Source organism: Mus caroli, chromosome 4 (genome assembly GCF_900094665.2).
Source record: "Mus caroli chromosome 4, CAROLI_EIJ_v1.1, whole genome shotgun sequence".
NCBI lineage: Eukaryota > Metazoa > Chordata > Mammalia > Rodentia > Muridae > Mus > Mus caroli.
In genome coordinates, this window is record NC_034573.1 from 142,080,942 (window position 1) to 142,099,405 (window position 18,464).

Consider the following 18,464-nt stretch of genomic DNA (forward strand, 5'->3'; position numbering starts at 1 on the left):
TGCAATGACAGTAGATATGGGTGACAACATTTCCCTTCTTTGGTGGCCTGCAACTTTTTGGACTTGGTTTCTAGGCAAAGCAGAAAGCAGCAGCATTAGGTGCACCCAGCTTGTGCTTGGGGTTCCCGGGGGTGTCTCTTTGGAGATTAGCGGGTCAGTGTTGGCTGAGGGGGTCTGAGGCCAACAGGGGTCAGGGGTCGACGGGGCTCGCTGTCTGCAGCCATCGGGGTAAAGGGTGGAAAGCCCTGGCCGTCTGCACACTTGGCACCGCGTGCTGTAGGCCCGGGTGAGACCAAGGTCGGGCACAGGGGTCGGCGCGCGGCTCGCGGGCACCGAGCCCGTCCCGGTCGGGCCTCCCCCGGTGACCTCATCGGGTGGCCGGCCCCGGCCGGTAGCGAATCGCCTCGCGGGCGCACAGGAACGCCCCGTAGATTCTTCGGCGGCCACCACCGCCGCAGCCACGCACGCACGCGCCCCGGGGACGTTCCACGACTCGGCCTCCAGCCTGCGTGGTGTCCGCCGCGGGCCGCTCAGCCTGCTCCGCGCCGGCGCGTGCAGTGTGCGCGCGTGCGCGCGCGCGCCACCCAACTGCCACCGAACCTTCTGGAAGCGGAGTCCCACAGCCGCCCCCGCCGCCGCCAAGAGCTCGCCGCTCCAGCGAGCGCCTGCCGCCGTGGAGGCCTCTGGGCAGGGGGGCGGGACGGGGCCTGCGCGAGGGCGGAGACCCCGAGGGGCGGCCGCCTCTGATTCGCCGCCTCCGCGCAGGCCCCGCCTGTCTGGCGCCATGGCTCCGCCTCTTCCCTCCTCCTCTATGGCGCCTCCCAGGCTCATTCATTCAGGGACGGGCCTGCTGGACACCTGTTCTCAGATCCCGCCGCCGCCGCCCGCCGTCGCAGCCAAGATGTCCGGCCCCACCACAGACACGCCGGCCGCCATCCAGATCTGCCGGTAAGACAGAGGCCTGCGGGCCAAGCCGACCCTTCCCGCTCGCTCGCGCCGGAACTCCCTGAGGCGATGCTAGCACCCAGGCTCACCAGGATGCTGCCTTCATCCTGAGCGGCCCTGCCCGGCTTCACGCTCCCGGCATCCGGGCCCTGGAACCCACCCTTGACCCCTTCACAGGACTCAGGCCCAGGATTCTGTACCCGGACCTCGCCCTGGATCCACCACCCCCTCCCCGTGCCCTCCTCAGGGATGCTCCCCGCCATGCTGCAGAACCGGGCCGCCGTGCCGACTCCTCCCACCGGCCTTTGGCTGCATCCCAAGGGCGGTGGCCGCAGTTCTGAGGACACTCGATGTAGGAAATCCGGGCAGGACACTGGGACAGGGCGACTGGCAAAAGGACTGTCTGTCCGCCGCCTTCTTGTGCGTCCTATAGGGCTTGCCCCACCCCGGGCTCGCCGCCTTATAGTCCGAGCCCAACCTCCTGCGGGGTTCGGAAAGGGTAACAGGCTGCAGAGGGTGGTGGGGGACATTCCCAGATCAGTGCGAGCACACATGGGTGGGTACCTCCGTGAGGGCAGGCCCCAGACCCATACATAGTTCCTTCAGAGCCCCGCCTCGGTTGTGTGGAGAGCAGGTGTTAGAAGGAAGAACTCATCCATTCAAATGGTTTATTGCCTGGGAAAGGGAGTGAGTGGGTCATCTCACACAATAGGGGTGAAGGGTCGTTTTCATCTAAGCATCCTCCCTGTCTTGTGCCATTGGGGATGCTGCTTAGATGTGGGTCCCCAGAGGAAGCTGGAGCTGATGAGCAAGCTCATTTCTCCGAGAAGGCGGGGAGGGCAGCCTCAAGGTTACCCTGCGGTTTCGTTCACAGAAGTAAAAGCAGAGGCAAGCTGACATTTTTACACCAGATCAGTAAGGGGCAGGAATGGGAGATGGGGGGGGGGGGATCGTGCCTGCAGGCTGCCTGCCCTGTCTGACACACGACAAGAGTGAGATTTCTGAGAGTGTGTATCACGTAGGGCGAGCAAACACTCAGTTTGAAGGCTGAGCAGGCATCACACCGACCTTGTGTCCGAGCCGTAACCCAGCGGAGGCAGGGTCCTGTCTTGTGGATGTTGCTGCTGGATAATTGGAGCTCTTTGCTGACAGCCTCACCTTCTGGCCTGGCAGAGGCCATTTCCTGACTTCAAGGTCAGTACTGACTTCCTAGAGAAGTCTGTATGTTTAGGGGAGCCCTGCCCCCCTTGCTACCTTATTGCAGCGTGGCTGCCCTGGCCGTTTGACTTGAACTCTATGGGGACAGAGTGCCTGTTACTGATGATGGGGGTCTTTGAGACGTGCTGTTTATTGGTGTGGGGGGTCTTGGGCTTCACCTTTCTGGGAGGCTGGCTGGCAGAGTCCTTCCTCCTCCTGCTGTGTGGAGGAGGGATTTGAGAAACTCAGTAAGGCTGTGGAGCCCCAGGAGCTACAGAGTTAGCTCCTGCTTAGGTCTGTCTGGTCATACTGATTAAATCACCCGGGCTCTTATTTAACCTCATCAGTATGGTTAGCGACGGAACATTTTTTTTCCACTCTCTTCTACCAGCTAATGGCTTTTTATGTAGCTTTGGATACTTTCATATGTTCACAACCGTCTTGTGTGTGGATTTTCTTATTGCAGGGCTGCCTCTAGCTGTCAGAGTCACAATGGCATATTTCCTTTAAGTGACAGAGGGTGCCTGGCTAGGAGGCCTGGCCGAGATGTTTCAGGCCAAAGCATGACTGCCAAGGGAGGTGGGACTGTGAAGTAGACTGTGGTCACGTGGGCTTGACCAGGTGGAACACTGGCGAGTAGACCTAGATGTGTGGGGAGCCCTTTAAGGACATTTGAGCCAGTACCATGAAAGACCAGACTCCTGGCCTGGTGCATCTAAGCCATGAATTTAACAAGACTTCACCGGACACCTCCCAAGGAGCCCAGCCCTGGAAGGACACTGAACAGTGGAAAGTTTAGTCCTTATTGTAGGAGAGACACAGTGTCATGCAAGATGCTGCACCCGTCATCCCAGATTGTTAGAGAGGTCATCTGCTCTCCGTGCCAAAGCTTGAAGGAAGGAAGGGAGCTTACAAGACAGATAGGTGTTGGGCTAAAGCTAAAGCTGCAAGGACCTGAGTTCAGACCTGTGGAAAGTGAGTCAGAGGACTGAGTGTCTGCAACGCCAGTACTCCTGCGGCGAGGTCGGGGGTGGAGACACGAGGAAGCTCATTGGCCAGCTAAGATGATTGATACCGCAGTGAACAGCAAGAACCCTGTCTCAGTCCAGGCACAGTGTGAGGACTGGCGCCTGAGGTGGCTCTCTGACCTCTATACTTCTTACACCATGGCATTGTACACCTGCATACACGCACAGATGCACACGCACCCCCTGCAAAGATAAAAGTAAACGTGGCCACAGGCTTGGGGTGGGCGTGGCCTCTGCCCTTGGTGACTGAGTAACCTGGAAGCCCATTGTTTAGATTCCTGTGTCCCTGTTCTCTTCTGGGTGTGAGTGTTGAATAAGACTTAGTTGAGGGGCAGGAGAGATGGCTCAGCGGTTAAGAGCACTGACTGCTCTTCCAGAGGTCCTGAGTTCAATTCCCAGCAACCACATGGTGGCTCACAACCATTCTTAATGAGATTTGAAGACAGCTACAGTGTACTTACATATAATAAATAAATGAAATCTTAAAAAAAAAAAGACTTAGTTGAGCAAGGAATGATAGTGCAGGCCTTTAATCCTAGCACTCAGGAGGCAGAGGTGGATCTACAGAGTTCTAGCATAGCCAGAGCTACACAGAGAAACCCTTTCTCCTAAATCCAATTAAGTAAGTTAAAAAAAGAAAAAAAAAGACTGTAATCTGACCTGACCCGGTAGAACGGCTAGCCCAGAGTCAATGGGCATTATTTATGTGGAAAGTGGGCCACCAGTTTACGAGGTGAGAGCCTGGGCTCCATTCCTAGGTCTGTCTCTTGCAGGTTGCTATGTGACTTAGGTCACTTCCTTAACTTCACAGCATAATCTCACTTGACCCTAATTTTCTTATCTGTAAATTAGACATAGGATAGTGCCTATCTTAGGGTCACTGTGTGGACTAATACCTTTGCCCCATTTCTTGCTTGTATAAACATGAGCTTACAAAAAAAGAACCCTTTGAGAACCAGATCTTTGGGCACTTAGGCCACTGAATAATTGTCATCTATCTTTTGATCCAGTGCAAAAAGTCAACCTTCAAGCAATGTGCTGGTATAGGGGGCCCTTGGTGCAAGATGGCATAGGTGTGTGTGTGTGTGTGTGTGTGTGCGCGCGCGCGCGCACTCTCTCTCTCTCTCTCTCTCTCTCTCGTGTGCACACATGTAAAAGCATGACAAGGACGCTTGTGGGAGTAGGTTCTGGGGATTGAACCCAGATTTTCAGACTTGGCAGTGTCTTCATTCACTGGATCATCCCACCAGCCCCCATGGAGGTGCTAGAACAGAACTCTGAAAAGCCACAAGCTCTCTTTATGTGCCCACCCTTCCCTTTAGCTCTGTCTGACTTTTATTTATTTATCTATTTTGTCCTTTTTTGAGGCAGAGTTTCACTTAGTAGCCCATGCCAGCCTTGTCCTTGGCATCCTGCCCCAGCCTCATGATAACTGAGTGCTGGGATTTCATGGTTTTAGGACCTATTCGGGGCTGAAGGTGTGACATCTGCAGACTCTGTCTCATCCTGCTCTCAGATGTTGTTCTATTAAGCGCTTTCCTGAGAGTGGGATTCCAGGACGTGAATCCCTTCAGGGCTGCCTGCAGTCTGCAAACTCCGGCAGGGTTCGTCCAGTAGATGTGAATTTTCTCCCCTTTCAGCTTGGTCTTTGGCTGGAAAGTGGAATTAACAAGAACACAGAATCTGTTCTGGAACATTCCATAAAGTACAGCGTGGCTCTGTACCTGGGGGGGGGGTGTATGGCCCCTGTTGAAGATGCACTCTTTGTAACCCAGTGAGCTGTGTCAGAGGATGCCTGAGTCTGCCACTGTCTTGCTACAGCCTGTCACCTAGCCCAGTGTCACTCTAGATTTCACCCTGAAGCTACCAGCTCCCCGGTATCATGCAGGCCAGAAGGCGCCGTCTCTTATTTATTTAAGATGTATGTACCGATTTTTATGTGGATGGATGTTTTGCTTGCATATATGTCTCCTGCCATGTGTGTGTCTAGTGCCAGAGAGAGCATTGGCTCCCTGGACCGGAGATTCAGCTAGTTGTGAGTTGCCGTCTGGGTGCTGGGAAGCAAACTCAGGTGTTCTGGAGAGCAGCCAGCATTCTCAACCCACAAGCCATTTCTCCAGCCCTCTCCTGAAGGACCCAAGTGGGTGTGAAGGGTTGGCTCTCAGCGTCGACCCCACAGGTACCTTGACGACCCACCTTGGTATTGTTTTCCAGTCCCAGAGGTTCCAGGGAAGGGAGAGCATATGGGGTTTTCCCCACCAAGGATGTGTACTGAGGAGCTGCAGGGAGGCTGGCTGCCACTGCAAACGTCAATGCCTGCAGTGACATTTCAGCAGTCAACAGAATGCAGGTGGATTTTAAAAGTATGTATAGAGAGTTCCTTGAACTCTGGGCAGGACAGCCTTTAGTCTCATAGACACAGCTATTCCTTGGTTGAGGATGACACCATCTGTAATCTTAACTTGAAAAGAGCCACTGCCTCTGGCCAACTCAGGCACCTATCCTCACATGTACACACCCTCTACATACATACATGCATACCTACATAATAACAAGTCATAAAATCAATTTGAAACAAGCCTTAGTGTGGAGTGACGCGCCTCTCTCATTCCAGCATGTGACAGGCAGAGGCGGAGGGCTAACTGGACTGTGTGAGGAGACTTTCTCTCTATTTTTTCTTTTTAAATCTGATGATTAATGTTAAGAAAGATAATAAATGTTAGGTAGAGACCAGTAATTGGCTCAGCAATGGAAGTGCTTGCTTGCTGAGCTTGATATGAGTTTGGTCCTTGGAAATCCACACAGTGGAAGGAATCAACTCTTGCGTATGGTCCCTGTACTTCCACTAACTGGTGGCATACAGGCATGGTAAACCCTGCTCTTTATAAATAAATCTATAGGGGGGAAAAAGACTTGTTCTACTCTGACCCAGGGACTAAACCCTCTTCCAGAGGACCTGAGTTCAATTCCCAATCACCACATGGTGGCTCACAACCATCTGTAATGGGATCTGATGCCTTCTTCTGGTGTGTCTGAAGAGGGCGACAGTGCACCCATAAAATAAATAAATAAATCTTAAAACAAAACTATGCATGAGGCTTCACTGTTGTCTTAGTTGGGTTTTACTGCTGTGGAGAGATACCATACAGGTTCAGAGGTTCAGGGAGCATGGCAGCATGTAGGCAGGCATGGGGCAGGAGAAGCTGAGAGTTTAACATCTTTATCTGAAGGCCACTAGAGGACTAGCTTCCAGGCAGCTCGGAGGAGGGTCTTAAAGCCCACGCCTACAATGCCACACCTACTCCAACAAAGTCACACCCATTAGTGCCACTCCCTGGGCCAAGCATATTCAAAGCATCACAACTGGATTGCCCAGGCTATCCTTTCTGGGCTTGAGTGAGACTCTTGCCTCTGCTTCCTAAGTTCCCTAGCAAATGGGAGGACAAGTGTGCCACTGTGCTTGGTCTGTGGTGGATTTCAAAAGGAGCCTGTGTTTTAGAGAGCAGGCTGAGGTGTTTGTGGATACCAGGTTGTGCTGTCGGGAGACTTGCTGCAAGAAGGCCAGGCGTGGGGGAGTGCTGGGGACAGATGAGAGGTCTGGAGGCTGCTGGATTGACTTGTGTAGGAGCTATGTATGGGGAGGGACATGGGACTTTCCCTGTCCTAAACCTTTGTTTCCTTTCATACCAGAGAGTGGAAAACACCAGCTCTGGTGCTTCCCCGTCAGAATGTGAGTCAGAGTGGAGCCTCAGTGCCCCAGTGCAGCACCAACTCCCTCCAGCCCCCGACTTCCTGCTGCTTTCACGCCTAGCCGGGACCTCTGCCTTACTTGGCAGGCCAGCCAGTCTCGCTGAGAATCTTTTGGCTGAGGTGGGACCTATGCCTCAACTTGTAATAAGCCAAGCAGGGTGGAGCTTGGCTTGAAGTTCCTGGAGATAGGGGTTTAAGAAGGGGGTCGGTCAGCCCTGCAGAGGGGCGGGGCCTTTGTCCTCCTCAGCGCTCCTCTCTGGGAAAAGGCTGAGTAACTGCATACCCTTTCATGGGTTGCACTGGGCCCAGCTGGATTCCCTTGAGGAGGCCCCTTCACTAAGCTAGATATTGGCCGGAAGCTGTCTGGTAGCTAAGCCTGGCTCTGGGAGGGAGGATAAATGCTTTGTCCCATGTCTGGGATGAAGCTGCTTGTCTGGACTCTGCGCCTCTGGGAGGTGGGGAGGCAGGTAGCCTTCTCGAGCCTGCCGCCTGGCCAGGAGTGTTCGGGGCTCAGGAAAACATTCTGGGCTGCCATGAGGGCTGTCAAAACCAGAGCAGACCACCAAAAGCTTGGACATTGCATCACCATGGGAAGGTAGGAAGACTGGTGATATTCTGCCCCCTCAGGGATTATTCTCCCTGCTAGCCAGCCCCAGGGTCTCAGGCCGAAAAACATGGAGGATGTGCTGTGAATCCTTAGGATGGTCAGCGGGACAGGGTTTGGGTGAGCTGCATTGTCTTAGATGGGCACCAGTTGAGACCTGCCATGCTGTTCTTTTGGGGACCAGTGGAGGCTCCTGGGCTCCAGGCTTGTCTGCTCTAGGCTGTAGGAAGCTAGGCCCTTCCTAGTCCTGAACTCCTTTGGGTGTGGTTGGAGACAGATCACCACATCCTGTGAGCTAGCAGCTGTGCTGCCCTCTAAGCTTATCTTTCAGATGGCCAGAGACAGATAGTCAGCTTCTGTTCGGGCCTTGTTTGGCCCTGCGTCAGTGGGCTTTTTATCTCCCCTGAGTTTTGTTGGAATGTAATTTACATGTATGCCCTGTTTTCTGTTGAAGTTCACCAGATGGCCGTGTCATCAAGTGATGGGAGTGGCTTTGTTTCCCCAGTTCTTTCTGCGTGCTTATGAGGTGACTGGCCATGAAAGACTGCATGCAGGACTGGAGGGTTTGAACTTTTGGCTCCACCCCACTACATGCTGCTGTGGGGGTAGAGGACCTTATTGGCTTGAGTCAGTCACACATGACCCATGACCAATGACTTGATCATTTATGAAATTCCTTTAAAAACTCTTGACCCTGCCGGGCGTGGTGGCGCACGCCTTTAATCCCAGCACTCGGGAGGCAGAGGCAGGCGGATTTCTGAGTTCGAGGCCAGCCTGGTCTACAAAGTGTGTGCCAGGACAGCCAGGGCTACACAGAGAAACCCTGTCTCGAAAAACCAAAACCAAAACAAANAAAAAAAAAAAACAAAAAAAACCCTCTTGACCCTAAGGTTAGTTAGCATTTGTGAGCTTCCCACTGGCAGCCAATAGATCTATTAGGCTGATCCCAGTTGTGTCCTTCCTTTAAAACAAAAAAACAAAAACGAAGCAAAACTCTAGCGCCTTGTTGTGTGTCCCAGGCTTTCCCCAGAGACTCTGGCTCCCGAGCCCGGGATGCAGGAAGCAGAGGCATCTGATGCTTGTTCATGGAGCTGGTGTGAGTGGAAGCAGCTTGCTGGGGAGTAGCTCAGAGTCACCCAGCAGTTCCAGGGCCACTCTTGAGGGATACAGGCTGGCTTCCAGCATGTAGGAGGGTTCAGTGTCCCCACATCTTGGCCAGCGCTTGCTTGTTAGTGGATGTGAGGCATTGCCACCTGGCGGTTCCGATTGGCTCTTCTTTGATGATCTGAGGTTGAGCATGCTTTCATGTGCTACTGAGCACTGAGTCTTTGAGTTGTCGTCTTAGTCATGCCTCTTGCCTGTTTACTTTTTATTTCTATCTTTTTCAAAACAGGTTTCTCTCCATGTATAACAGCCCTGGCTGCCCTGGAACTTGCTGCTTTTTTTTTTTTTTTCTTCTTTCTTTTTAAACAAGGAAAGGTTTATTTTAGCTTATGGATTCAGACGGTTCAGTCCATGGTCCAAGTTGCTGGTTCTGATGGCAGAGGGGAACCCTAACCCTGCAGGATCGCTCGCATTCCTGACATGCAGCCAGCGTGAGGGCAGCTCTCACATGTTTACTTACCTGCAGAAGCAGATGCTCCACTCAGTGGAGTGCTCTTTACCGCCCATCAGGATGGTGGGAGCATGTGGCGGAAGTCACCCACCTCATGGCGTAATGGAAGCAGAGGTAGCTGGTGGCGAGCGGACTGGGGACCAGGTACAGCTTTCAAAGGCATAGCCTCGTTATTTCCTTTCTCGAGCTAGCACCCACTTTGTGAAGTTTCTACTACCCTCTAAAATAGCACCACGAGCTGAGGATGAAGAGTTGGATACGCAAGCCTGTGGGGAACATTGCTGTAACCGCAGGCTTTTCCACCTGAGCTGAAGTTCCTGAAATAACCACTCTGAGGTTGAATTTTTTGTGAATAATAGCCTAGGCCATAAGCTTGGGCTTGTTCCCTGACTAGCTTGTGACTTAACCCATTTATTATATTGTAATTTCTGCCATGTGGCTAGTTACCTTGCCTCAGGGTCATAAGACTGTCTCTATCATCACTATGGTAAATCTTCTCCATGCCTGACTCTATCCCAGAATCCTCCGCTTTGTTTTTTTGTTTTTGTTTTTGTTTTGTTTTGTTTTTTGGCTCTGGAGTGCTGAGATTAAAGGCATGAGCCACCAAACCCAACTTTTCTTTCTTTTATAGATTTATTATCTTTTAGTTTATGTATTTATGTGGGTATGTATGTCATGTGTGTAGGTGCCCTCAGAGGCCAGAAGAGGCTGTTGAATCTTTTGGAGCTGGGGTTATGGGAAGTAGAGCTGCCATGTGGGTGCTGGGAACTGAACTTGGGTCGTCTGGGTAGAGAGCAAGCATTTTTAACCAATGAGCCAGCTTTTTAACACTCTTTCCCCCATCCCCACTCTTTGAGAGACCTCACTATATAGCCCAGGCTATCTTAGAATTAGCTCTGTAGACCAGGCTGGCCTTGGAATCACAGCTCTTCCACTGTGCCTCCTGAGTGCTGGGATCAGCTAGGTTTTTTGGCTTTCTTGAGATGGCATCTCTATCACAGTCTAGCCTCACACTCACTGTGGCTTGGAAGCTCACCCTGAACTCCTTACCTTTCTGCCTCTACTTCCTGTGTGCTGGGTTAGAGATGAACATCCGCACTTGACCTTAGCCTGCTTTCTGATAGGCTTGTCTTTTACTAGTTGAGCTCATAAAAGTTCTTTATAAATTTCAGATACAATTTATCTTCTCATATTTTTTACCCAAAATTTGTTAAATAATAGGTTCCATTCCATTTATAAACTTAATTGTTTCCCAGTGTGTGGTTCAGTGCGCATTCATAGCGCATGTCTCCAGAAGGAAGCTCTAGGCTAGCCCTACCAGACAGCCCCTTGGTCTTCCCAGTTTCTGGCAGCCTACCTTCTATTGTAGACAAGGAGGAGTTCTCTGAATCTGACTGCTTTGTGTTCAGGCGCCTTGTACAGTGGCTTGTAGTGGTGCCCTCCTCAGTTCTTTGCTCATTTGTGTGGTTGCATGTCGGAATTTCTTTTTGTCAGTTTGTGCGTGCTCGCGTGTGTGCGTGTGTGCGTGTGTGCGTGTGTGTGTGTGTGTGTGTGTGTGTGTGTGTGAGTGATAGTATCATGTAGCCCGGCCTACCTGGAACTTTTTTTTCATTTTTTTTATGTGTATTTGTGCATCATGTGCACACAGTGTCCTTGGAGGCCAGAAGAGGGTGTCGCATCCCCTGGAACTGGAGTTTCTGACTGTTGTGAGCTGCCATGTAGGTGCTGGGGATGGAATGTGGGTCCTCTGGAGGAGCAGTCAGTGCTCGTATCCACTGAGCCATCTCTAGGTTGTCGGCCTTGCTGTCAAGTGCCTTTTCCTGCTCAGCCTCTGAAGGGCTGGTCTCCCTTTCTGCACCTTCCCCAGCGCTGGGGCTATAGGCATGTGCCACTATGCCTGGCTTATGCAGTGCTTGGAATCGTGTAATGTGGGCAAGTGTCACCACTCTAGAGGTCGTGGGACCTGGGAGAACGGAATTGATAAGTGAAGAGGACTAAGGTCTCATGCAGTTGCTGGCTTTACGCAGCACCTCAGACAAGGTCATACAAGCAAAGTTCTCATGAGTCCAGGCTGAATACAGTCATAAAGACAAGGCCACACATGGCAAAACCATGTTTTTCCATGGAGCCATATAAGGACAGTTTAAGCCTTTAACTGAATAACAACAGCAAGTGATTCTGGGTAATGTGAAGGAAACTGCCATCACTGCACCTGGGAGGAACATGAAAACCCAGTCGAAGAACAAGTCTATGCTTTGAAGAAGCTGAGGTCACAAGACTCTTGCTTTGATTTCCCAGAGTGTTCTCACAGAATTCTCACAACTCCATTCCTGTCTGTGCCGGCTGGTGGGCACGGAGGTAGAGCCCATGTGTTCACTGTGAAGTACTGTGCTGGGAGTGTGGCCCACTGGGACAGCTCGTGTGTGTCTCTTCCCAGTTGTTCTGGGTATACACCCAGAATGGTTTGCCAGAATATAAGGCAATTAGCTCTCTTCCTAATTTTTAAGGAGTATACCATTTGTCTAGCCTCCGAACACTGCCCAGGCCCAGCCCTCTTCCAGCACACTTGCTTTGTTCTGTTGTGTTTCTGGGGACAGGGATGCAGTCCTGCTGTGTCACTGAGCTGGTCCTCTAGCTCCTGTTTTCTGTGGTTTCTTTCTTCCCTCTTGAGGCAGTGCCCCATTGTCTATTTAGGCCGTCCACCACACAGGTCCCCTCTGCCTTGTGAGTATTGGGTTTAAACGTGCTCCACGCCCAGCATGCTAAGTTATTTGTTTAATTTAATTTAATTTAATTTTTTTTTATCTGTAAGGCTTATTGTACAGTTTTTGTGGAGGTAGAAAAGGTTTTGTCATTGTCATTCCAGGCACTAGGAGATGGACATAGGGACAGGGAGCACGCATCAGCCTTCTGTGCCGTTGTTGTTGGCAACTTCGTATGCTGGAGTCTCCCGCATTTGAGCCAATCACTAAGAAGAGAGCTGTTTCCTGATGCTCTGTGTAGGCAGTGTTGTCAGTTTCACTTGTGTGGTGATCTTGCTGTCCATCGACTCTCTGGGACAAACACTTGGGAGGCCAGGAAGAGGGACCAGGAAGCCTTCAACCACACAGGCTTCCCGGTTCTTTCTTCTGCAGCAACCATGGTAGCAGGAAAGGATGTCTTATAGGAGGAAGTGACTGGGGCTCATGGGATGCTGGAAACACGAGGTGGAATAAAACCCTCAGGACAGAGCCCTGTTTCTGCCTCCCTCCCATGAGCTCTGAGGACACTGCTCAGCGTGGCAGCGGCCACTCGGAGCCTGGTGTCAGTTTGGAGAGCAAAAGGCTGTGAGTAGGAAGATGTGTCAGGAAGGAAGCAGCCCTAGGGTTCTCTGACTGAGTGTCTGAGACTTGCTGCTGAATAAGCTCACCCTTTCTTGTTCTTTATGATCTCTGGCTGGCTGATTCAATTCAGCTCATCTGACTCAAAGTCCTCTCCACACTAACTGATTCAACCTGGTCTCTGTCTCTCTCTGTTTCTGTCTCTGTCTCTCTCGCTCCCTCTCCCTCTTCTCCTAAATTGCTCTGCTTGACCTCAACCCGACTCTCTCTACCTTCTGGCTCCTGCTCATTGTCTGGCTCGTTCTGTTTTACCTGTGCCTAGCATGTTCTCTCTTCAACCCATCTGTAAAGCTCTGCCAGTTAAACTGTCTCGCTCCTTTTCTGTACTGCCCCTTAAGTTACTTCCCTTTCTCCTCCTCAGAGCTGGGCAGATGCTATTCCGTCTAATCTTCCTCTTATGCGTCGTCACTCTGCCGCTCAGTTAGACATCACTTTCAAATTTGGGTGCTTCCTTCTACAAACTAACTTTATTTTCATTGTTTGGGATTAAAGGTGTATACTAAGGGCTAAGCCACACCACAACTAGAAACTGTCTTTTTTTTCCCCCTTAACACAATCTTGGGGTTCAGAGTGTGATCAAATATCCTATAATCAGATTTGACAAGTCCAGGGTGAATCTTTCCGTGTGGATGACCAGGGCACAGGCTGCCAAAGCCACTTCTGAATCCGGAGATGGCTTATTTAACATTCAAGTGGGGTGTGCAGTATATTGGGTTTTGTTTCTTTCTTTTCTCTGTCTGTCTGTCTGTCTGTCTGTCTGTCTGTCTGTCTCTGTGTCTCCACAACAATCTCATGTATCCATGTATCTCAGGCTAGCCTCTAACTTACTGTGTAGTCTGGAATTCTTCATTCTCCTGCCTCAGCCTCCAGAGAGCAGGGATTGCAGGTGTGCATCATCATGCTAGACTCCTATGTTTTTGATTTGTCTTTCTATTAATATGTACTCTACTGTATTTTTTTTAAAAGTAAAACACTATTCAGCAATTTTAAAATTGACTGCTTATTTATAACAGCAGGGGCCTTGTGCCCACAGCATGTTGATTGGTCACCTATGTGTTCCTTTTGCAGGACTGGCTACTTGTTCTTGGCTTTTTTTTTTTGGCTTTGAATTCTTCATGCAGCCAAGAATGATCTTGAACTCTGGATCCTCCTGCCTCCACCATACGTGCTGTGATGATTGGTGTGCCCCACCATGGCCCAATCTTTGCCAGTTAAAAAGATGATGTATTATAGCCACTGATCCTGGCATTGAGGGCAGAGGCTCCAGGACAGCCAGGACCTACCCAAAGAGGCCCCGTGTAAACAAAAAAATTGGCTCTCTGTTTTGGTTGCTGGCTTCCCATTGGGCATATGACTTACACAGTGCTCCCTTTTTGTTCCCAGTCTTTAGATTCTATTGATACTGTTGTAAATATAGAAAATATTTACATTTTGTGCCTACTCTTTTATGCCCAAACCCAGTGTCAGGAGGACTTTTCTCCTCGGGGCTCTCACATTTAGGCCTGAGGTCTGTTACGTATTACTTTTGTGTATTTTGTAGGTAAGGGGCAATTTTCTTCTTTGGTTGCTCTCCCAGCCCTGTTTAAAGGTGTTATTTTCCTCTCCAATGCTTTCGGTGTCTTTGTAGTCGATTGTGTGTGTGAGAGAGTGTGTTCATGTGGGTGTGTGCATGTGTGTGAGCATGCTGTGTTGTGCCTACGTTGTGTCAGAGTACAGCCTCTGTCTGGCGTTGGTCCTCACCTTCCACCTTGTGTGAGACAGGCCTCTTATTCCTTCCTTCCTGTGTGTGTAAGGCTAGCGAGCCCTCCAGCTACTGGGGATTCTGCTGTCTTTGCCTCCATCTGTGTCAGGGTCCAACCTTGACACAGGGGCTGGGTTCCCAACCGGACGCAGAGTTAACTGAAGGCACACAATAAATACAGACATGGGGCTGGTGAGATGGCTCAATGGGTAAGAGCACCCGACTGCTCTTCCGAAAGTCCAGAGTTCAAATCCCAGCAACCACATGGTGGCTCACAACCATCCGTAACGAGACCTGGCGCCCTCTTCTGGAGTGTCTGAAGACAGCTACAGTGTACTTACATATAATCAATAAATAAATCTTAAAAAAAAAATAAATAAATACAGACATGGACAACTTCTGGGGTGCAAGCTGACAGGCAATATTTTAAGGCTTAAGGTTGTTGTTCCTCTGTCTGTCTGTCTGTCTGTCTCTGTTTCTCTGTCTCTCTCTCTCGTTGGCTCACTGGCTCGCAGCTGAGGCTGCATGCACGCTTCCTTCTCCTGTGCACTCTGCTTTTCTCCCATGTGCTTTTCTTTTCCTGAACTCTCACACTACTACACACACAGCTCACACACACCCCGTGCTCTCTCCTTTCACTCACACACACACACACCACACACACTCTCCTCTCACTCACGTACACACTCTCCATACATTCTCTCCTCATACTCTCTCCTCACATTATTTCTTCACTCACCCACACTCACTCTCTCCCCTACTCTTGCCCCAGTCTTTGTTGTTACTCCAAAAGCAGGCAGGAAAAAAGACATTGTACAGTCATTGCCAAATGAAATTCAGAATAACCCCATCCCACAGAGAGCCAAGAGTTAGGATTGTTCCCCAAAGTTTCAAGCTTCCCCGTTCCCAGGCCTGGGCTAAAATAGTGATAACTGCAAGCTTATCATTATTTAAACTCTCACTTTTGACTTACTATACTTGAGAGCTCAGAGCCCCGAGGTCAGACACTTGCATTTTCCCGTGAATCTCGAATGATAAATGACGTGGGCAAAGCTGCCAGGCAGTGGCCAGAAAGAATCAAGTTAACCCTTATCTCAGTAGTTCTGCCAGCTTTCTGCTTCTGCGCATTGCACGCAATGACTCTCCTATGAATCCCAGTGTTTTGACTTAGTTTTCCTAGTATATAATTTTATGCATTCTATACTGGCTTATCCAGGAACCCTCTCAAATGTTGTGCAAAACTTATTTCATAACTTCAGTACCTTTTTCCTTTCTCAGGGTCCCAGTATTAGCTGTGCTTCATTTTCATGATAATTTCTTCAAACTTTCTTTGGAAGTCAAACATTAATCTGAAACTACCATTGTGCAGTTATTGCATTGTTTCCAAGATGAGAGCGCACAGCATGCACTGGGCCATTAGAACTGTGCTGTGCCCCTATGCCTCAATTTCTGATTGTTTAAGAATCGTTACATCAAGGAAGACCTTGTGAGAGCCAGCTGCCATTGTGGTGTCTGCTAGGCCGAGGATTTAGTGTTCTCAATAATGCTCTTCCTGGATGTCTTGGGACCCAGAGGACTTGGAACCCTCTGCTTCCAGCCCAGGCACCCAAGCCTCAGTCCTTGTGACATAATTGAGCTTAATGAAATGGGCTGAATTCTGGGAAGTGTGCCCAGGGCAGCATCTCAGTCAGAAACCAGAGGCACCTGCCTAGAAGGTAGGATTCTGAGGGGGCAGTGGGAGTGCAGTTGGCACTTGGTTAAACTGCTTTGCTGAAGTGTACTTGTGTAGTTGCTCCTACTTGCTGAATATCCGCTGTATATAAATGCCTGCAAGGCCAGGCCATAGTCAAGATAAGGAACTGGTCAGCACCTTGGGAGTTTCTTCCTGTTAAATTTTATTCCTCTCTACCTGTAATGTTTAAATAGAAATGGTCCCCTTAGGTTCTTTTACTAAATGCTTAGTCATTGGGCGTGGCACTGCTTGAGAGGAATTAAAATATGTAGCCTTGTTGGAGTAGGTGTGGCCTAGTTAGAGGCAGTGTGTCCCTGGGGGTAAGTTTTGGGGTTTCAGAAACCCCAGGCGAATCTGGGTGTAGAGCTCTCAGCTATCTCTCCAGCACCACGTCGGCTGTGTGATGCCATGCTTCCTGCCAGGATAATGGGCTCAACCTCTGAAGCTATAAGCCAGCCCCAAATAAATGCTGTTCTTTATAAGAGTTGCTGTGGTCAGGCAAGTTAGCATGGTGCACACCTTTAACCCCAGTACTCAGGAGGCAGAGGCAGGTGGATCTCTGTGAGTTTGAGGCCAGCCTGATCCACAGATCGAGTTCCTGGACAGTTCCAGGACAGCTAAGGGTACTCTGTGAACAGACACCATGACCAAGGCAACTCTTTTTTGTTGTTGGGTTTTTTTTTTTTTTTTCAAGACAGGGTTTCTCTGTATAGCCTTGGCTGTCCTGAAACTCACTTTGTAGACCAGGCCGGCCTTGAACTCAGAAATCTGCCTGCCTCTGCTCCTGAGTGCTGGGATTAAAGGTGTGCGCCACCACGCCCAGCTCCAAGGCAACTCTTTTTTTTTTTTTTTTTTTGGTTTTTCGAGACAGGGTTTCTCTGTAGCCCTGGCTGTCCTGGAACTCACTTGGTAGACCAGGCTGGCCTCGAACTCAGAAATCCACCTGCCTCTGCCTCCCAAGTGCTGGGATTAAAGGCGTGAGCCACCACGCCCGGCCCCAAGGCAACTCTTATAAAGACAACATTTAATTGGGGCTGGCTTACAGGTTCAGAGGTTCAGCCCATTATCATCAAGGTGGGAACATGGCAGCATCCAGGCAGGCATGGTGCAGAAGAAGCTGAGAGTTCTCCATCTTCATCTGAAGGCTGCTACCAGAATACTGACTTCATGGAAGCTAGGACTAGGGTCTTGCAGCCCACGCCCACAGTGACACACCTACTCCAAGAAGGCCACACCCACTCCAACTGGGCCACAACTTCTAGTAGTGCCACTCCTTGGGCCAAACATATGCAAACCATCTCAGGTACACAGAGACACCTTGTCTTGAACACTAAACCAAACCAAACTACAAGGAAAAGACCGTTGCCCTGGTCATGGTCATGTCGTCTCTTCCCAGTGCTAGACTAAGGCACCACCCGCCCTCTTGCCTTTGCCTTCCCACCCTGGGGTATCTACTGCCTGGCTTCCTGGGTTGTTTTTCATTTTCCTAGAGTTGGTGAAAATGGCCCCATGGGCCATGCATACCTGTGACTGGAGTCGCAGGCAGCACAGTCACAACTTCGGAACTAACCCAGACTACACTTAGAACCTGTCTCAAAAAACCTAGGGCCAACTAGAGAGATGGTTCAGTGGTTAAGAACACTGGCTGCAATTCCAGAGGTTTTGAGTTCAATTCCCAGCAACCATGTGGTGGCTCAAGACCATCTATAAAGTGATCTGATGCCCTCTTCTGGCATGCAGGTGTATATGCAGACAGAGCACTCCTACATTTAATAAGTAGTACATAAATAAATAAATAAGTAAATAAATAAATAAATAAATAAATAGATTTCCTTTAAAACAAATAAACAAAGAAGAAAAGCAACTGAGCACACGGGGCTGGGGAGGGGCCGGGGGCCGGCTCGGGGCTGGGGAGGGGCCCGGGGGCCGGCTCGGCAGCTTGCTACTCTTGTGAGAGTTCAAGCTTGTTTTCAGAACCCACATGGGACACCTGGCTGCCACCTGAAACCCATTGCCAGGGAATTCCATGCCCTCTTTTGGCCTTCACAGACATACCCACATGTGTGGCATACAGCACACACACACACTTATGTGTGCAAGGCCCAAAGTTTAATTCCTAGCCCTGGGAGAAAAAGTATTTCCTTTCTTCTTTCCTTCTTTTCTTCCATCCTTACTCTTTTCTTTTTGTGCTTCTCAGATACATTTATGAATGCACATTGTCAGTGGTACTTAGATGTGTACATCGATGTTCCATGTTCCCATCTAACCCAGCTTGCTTACGTTTAACGGACGGGTTTATCGTTGGTGGACTGGGAACAGCTAGTGATGGCCTGGGTGGGTGCAGAACTAGAGTCTCTCAAAGCTTTGCTGCTTTTTTTTTTTTTTTTTTTAAAGATTTATTTATTTATTATATATAAGTACACTGTAGCTGTCTTCAGACACTCCAGAAGAGGGCGCCAGATCTCGTTACGG

The 18,464-nt window shown here is 50.1% G+C and overlaps 1 protein-coding gene across 3 annotated transcripts in view; it reads left to right on the plus strand.

Moving 5' to 3' along the window:
• The first annotated feature begins 441 nt into the window (after window positions 1-441).
• Acot7 (acyl-CoA thioesterase 7) overlaps window positions 442-18,464 on the plus strand; it is an 89,655-nt gene continuing 71,632 nt past the window's right edge. Inside the window, exon 1 of one of the 3 annotated variants that reach the window (XM_021160606.2) lies at window positions 442-948. In XM_021160606.2, coding sequence (XP_021016265.1) covers window positions 785-948 — 164 coding nt within the window. In that variant the 5' untranslated portion in view covers window positions 442-784. Of the gene's footprint in view, window positions 949-7,197; window positions 7,516-18,464 lie in introns of those variants that run through there. The other 2 variants (XM_029476074.1, XM_021160605.2) reach the window with 2 other exon arrangements.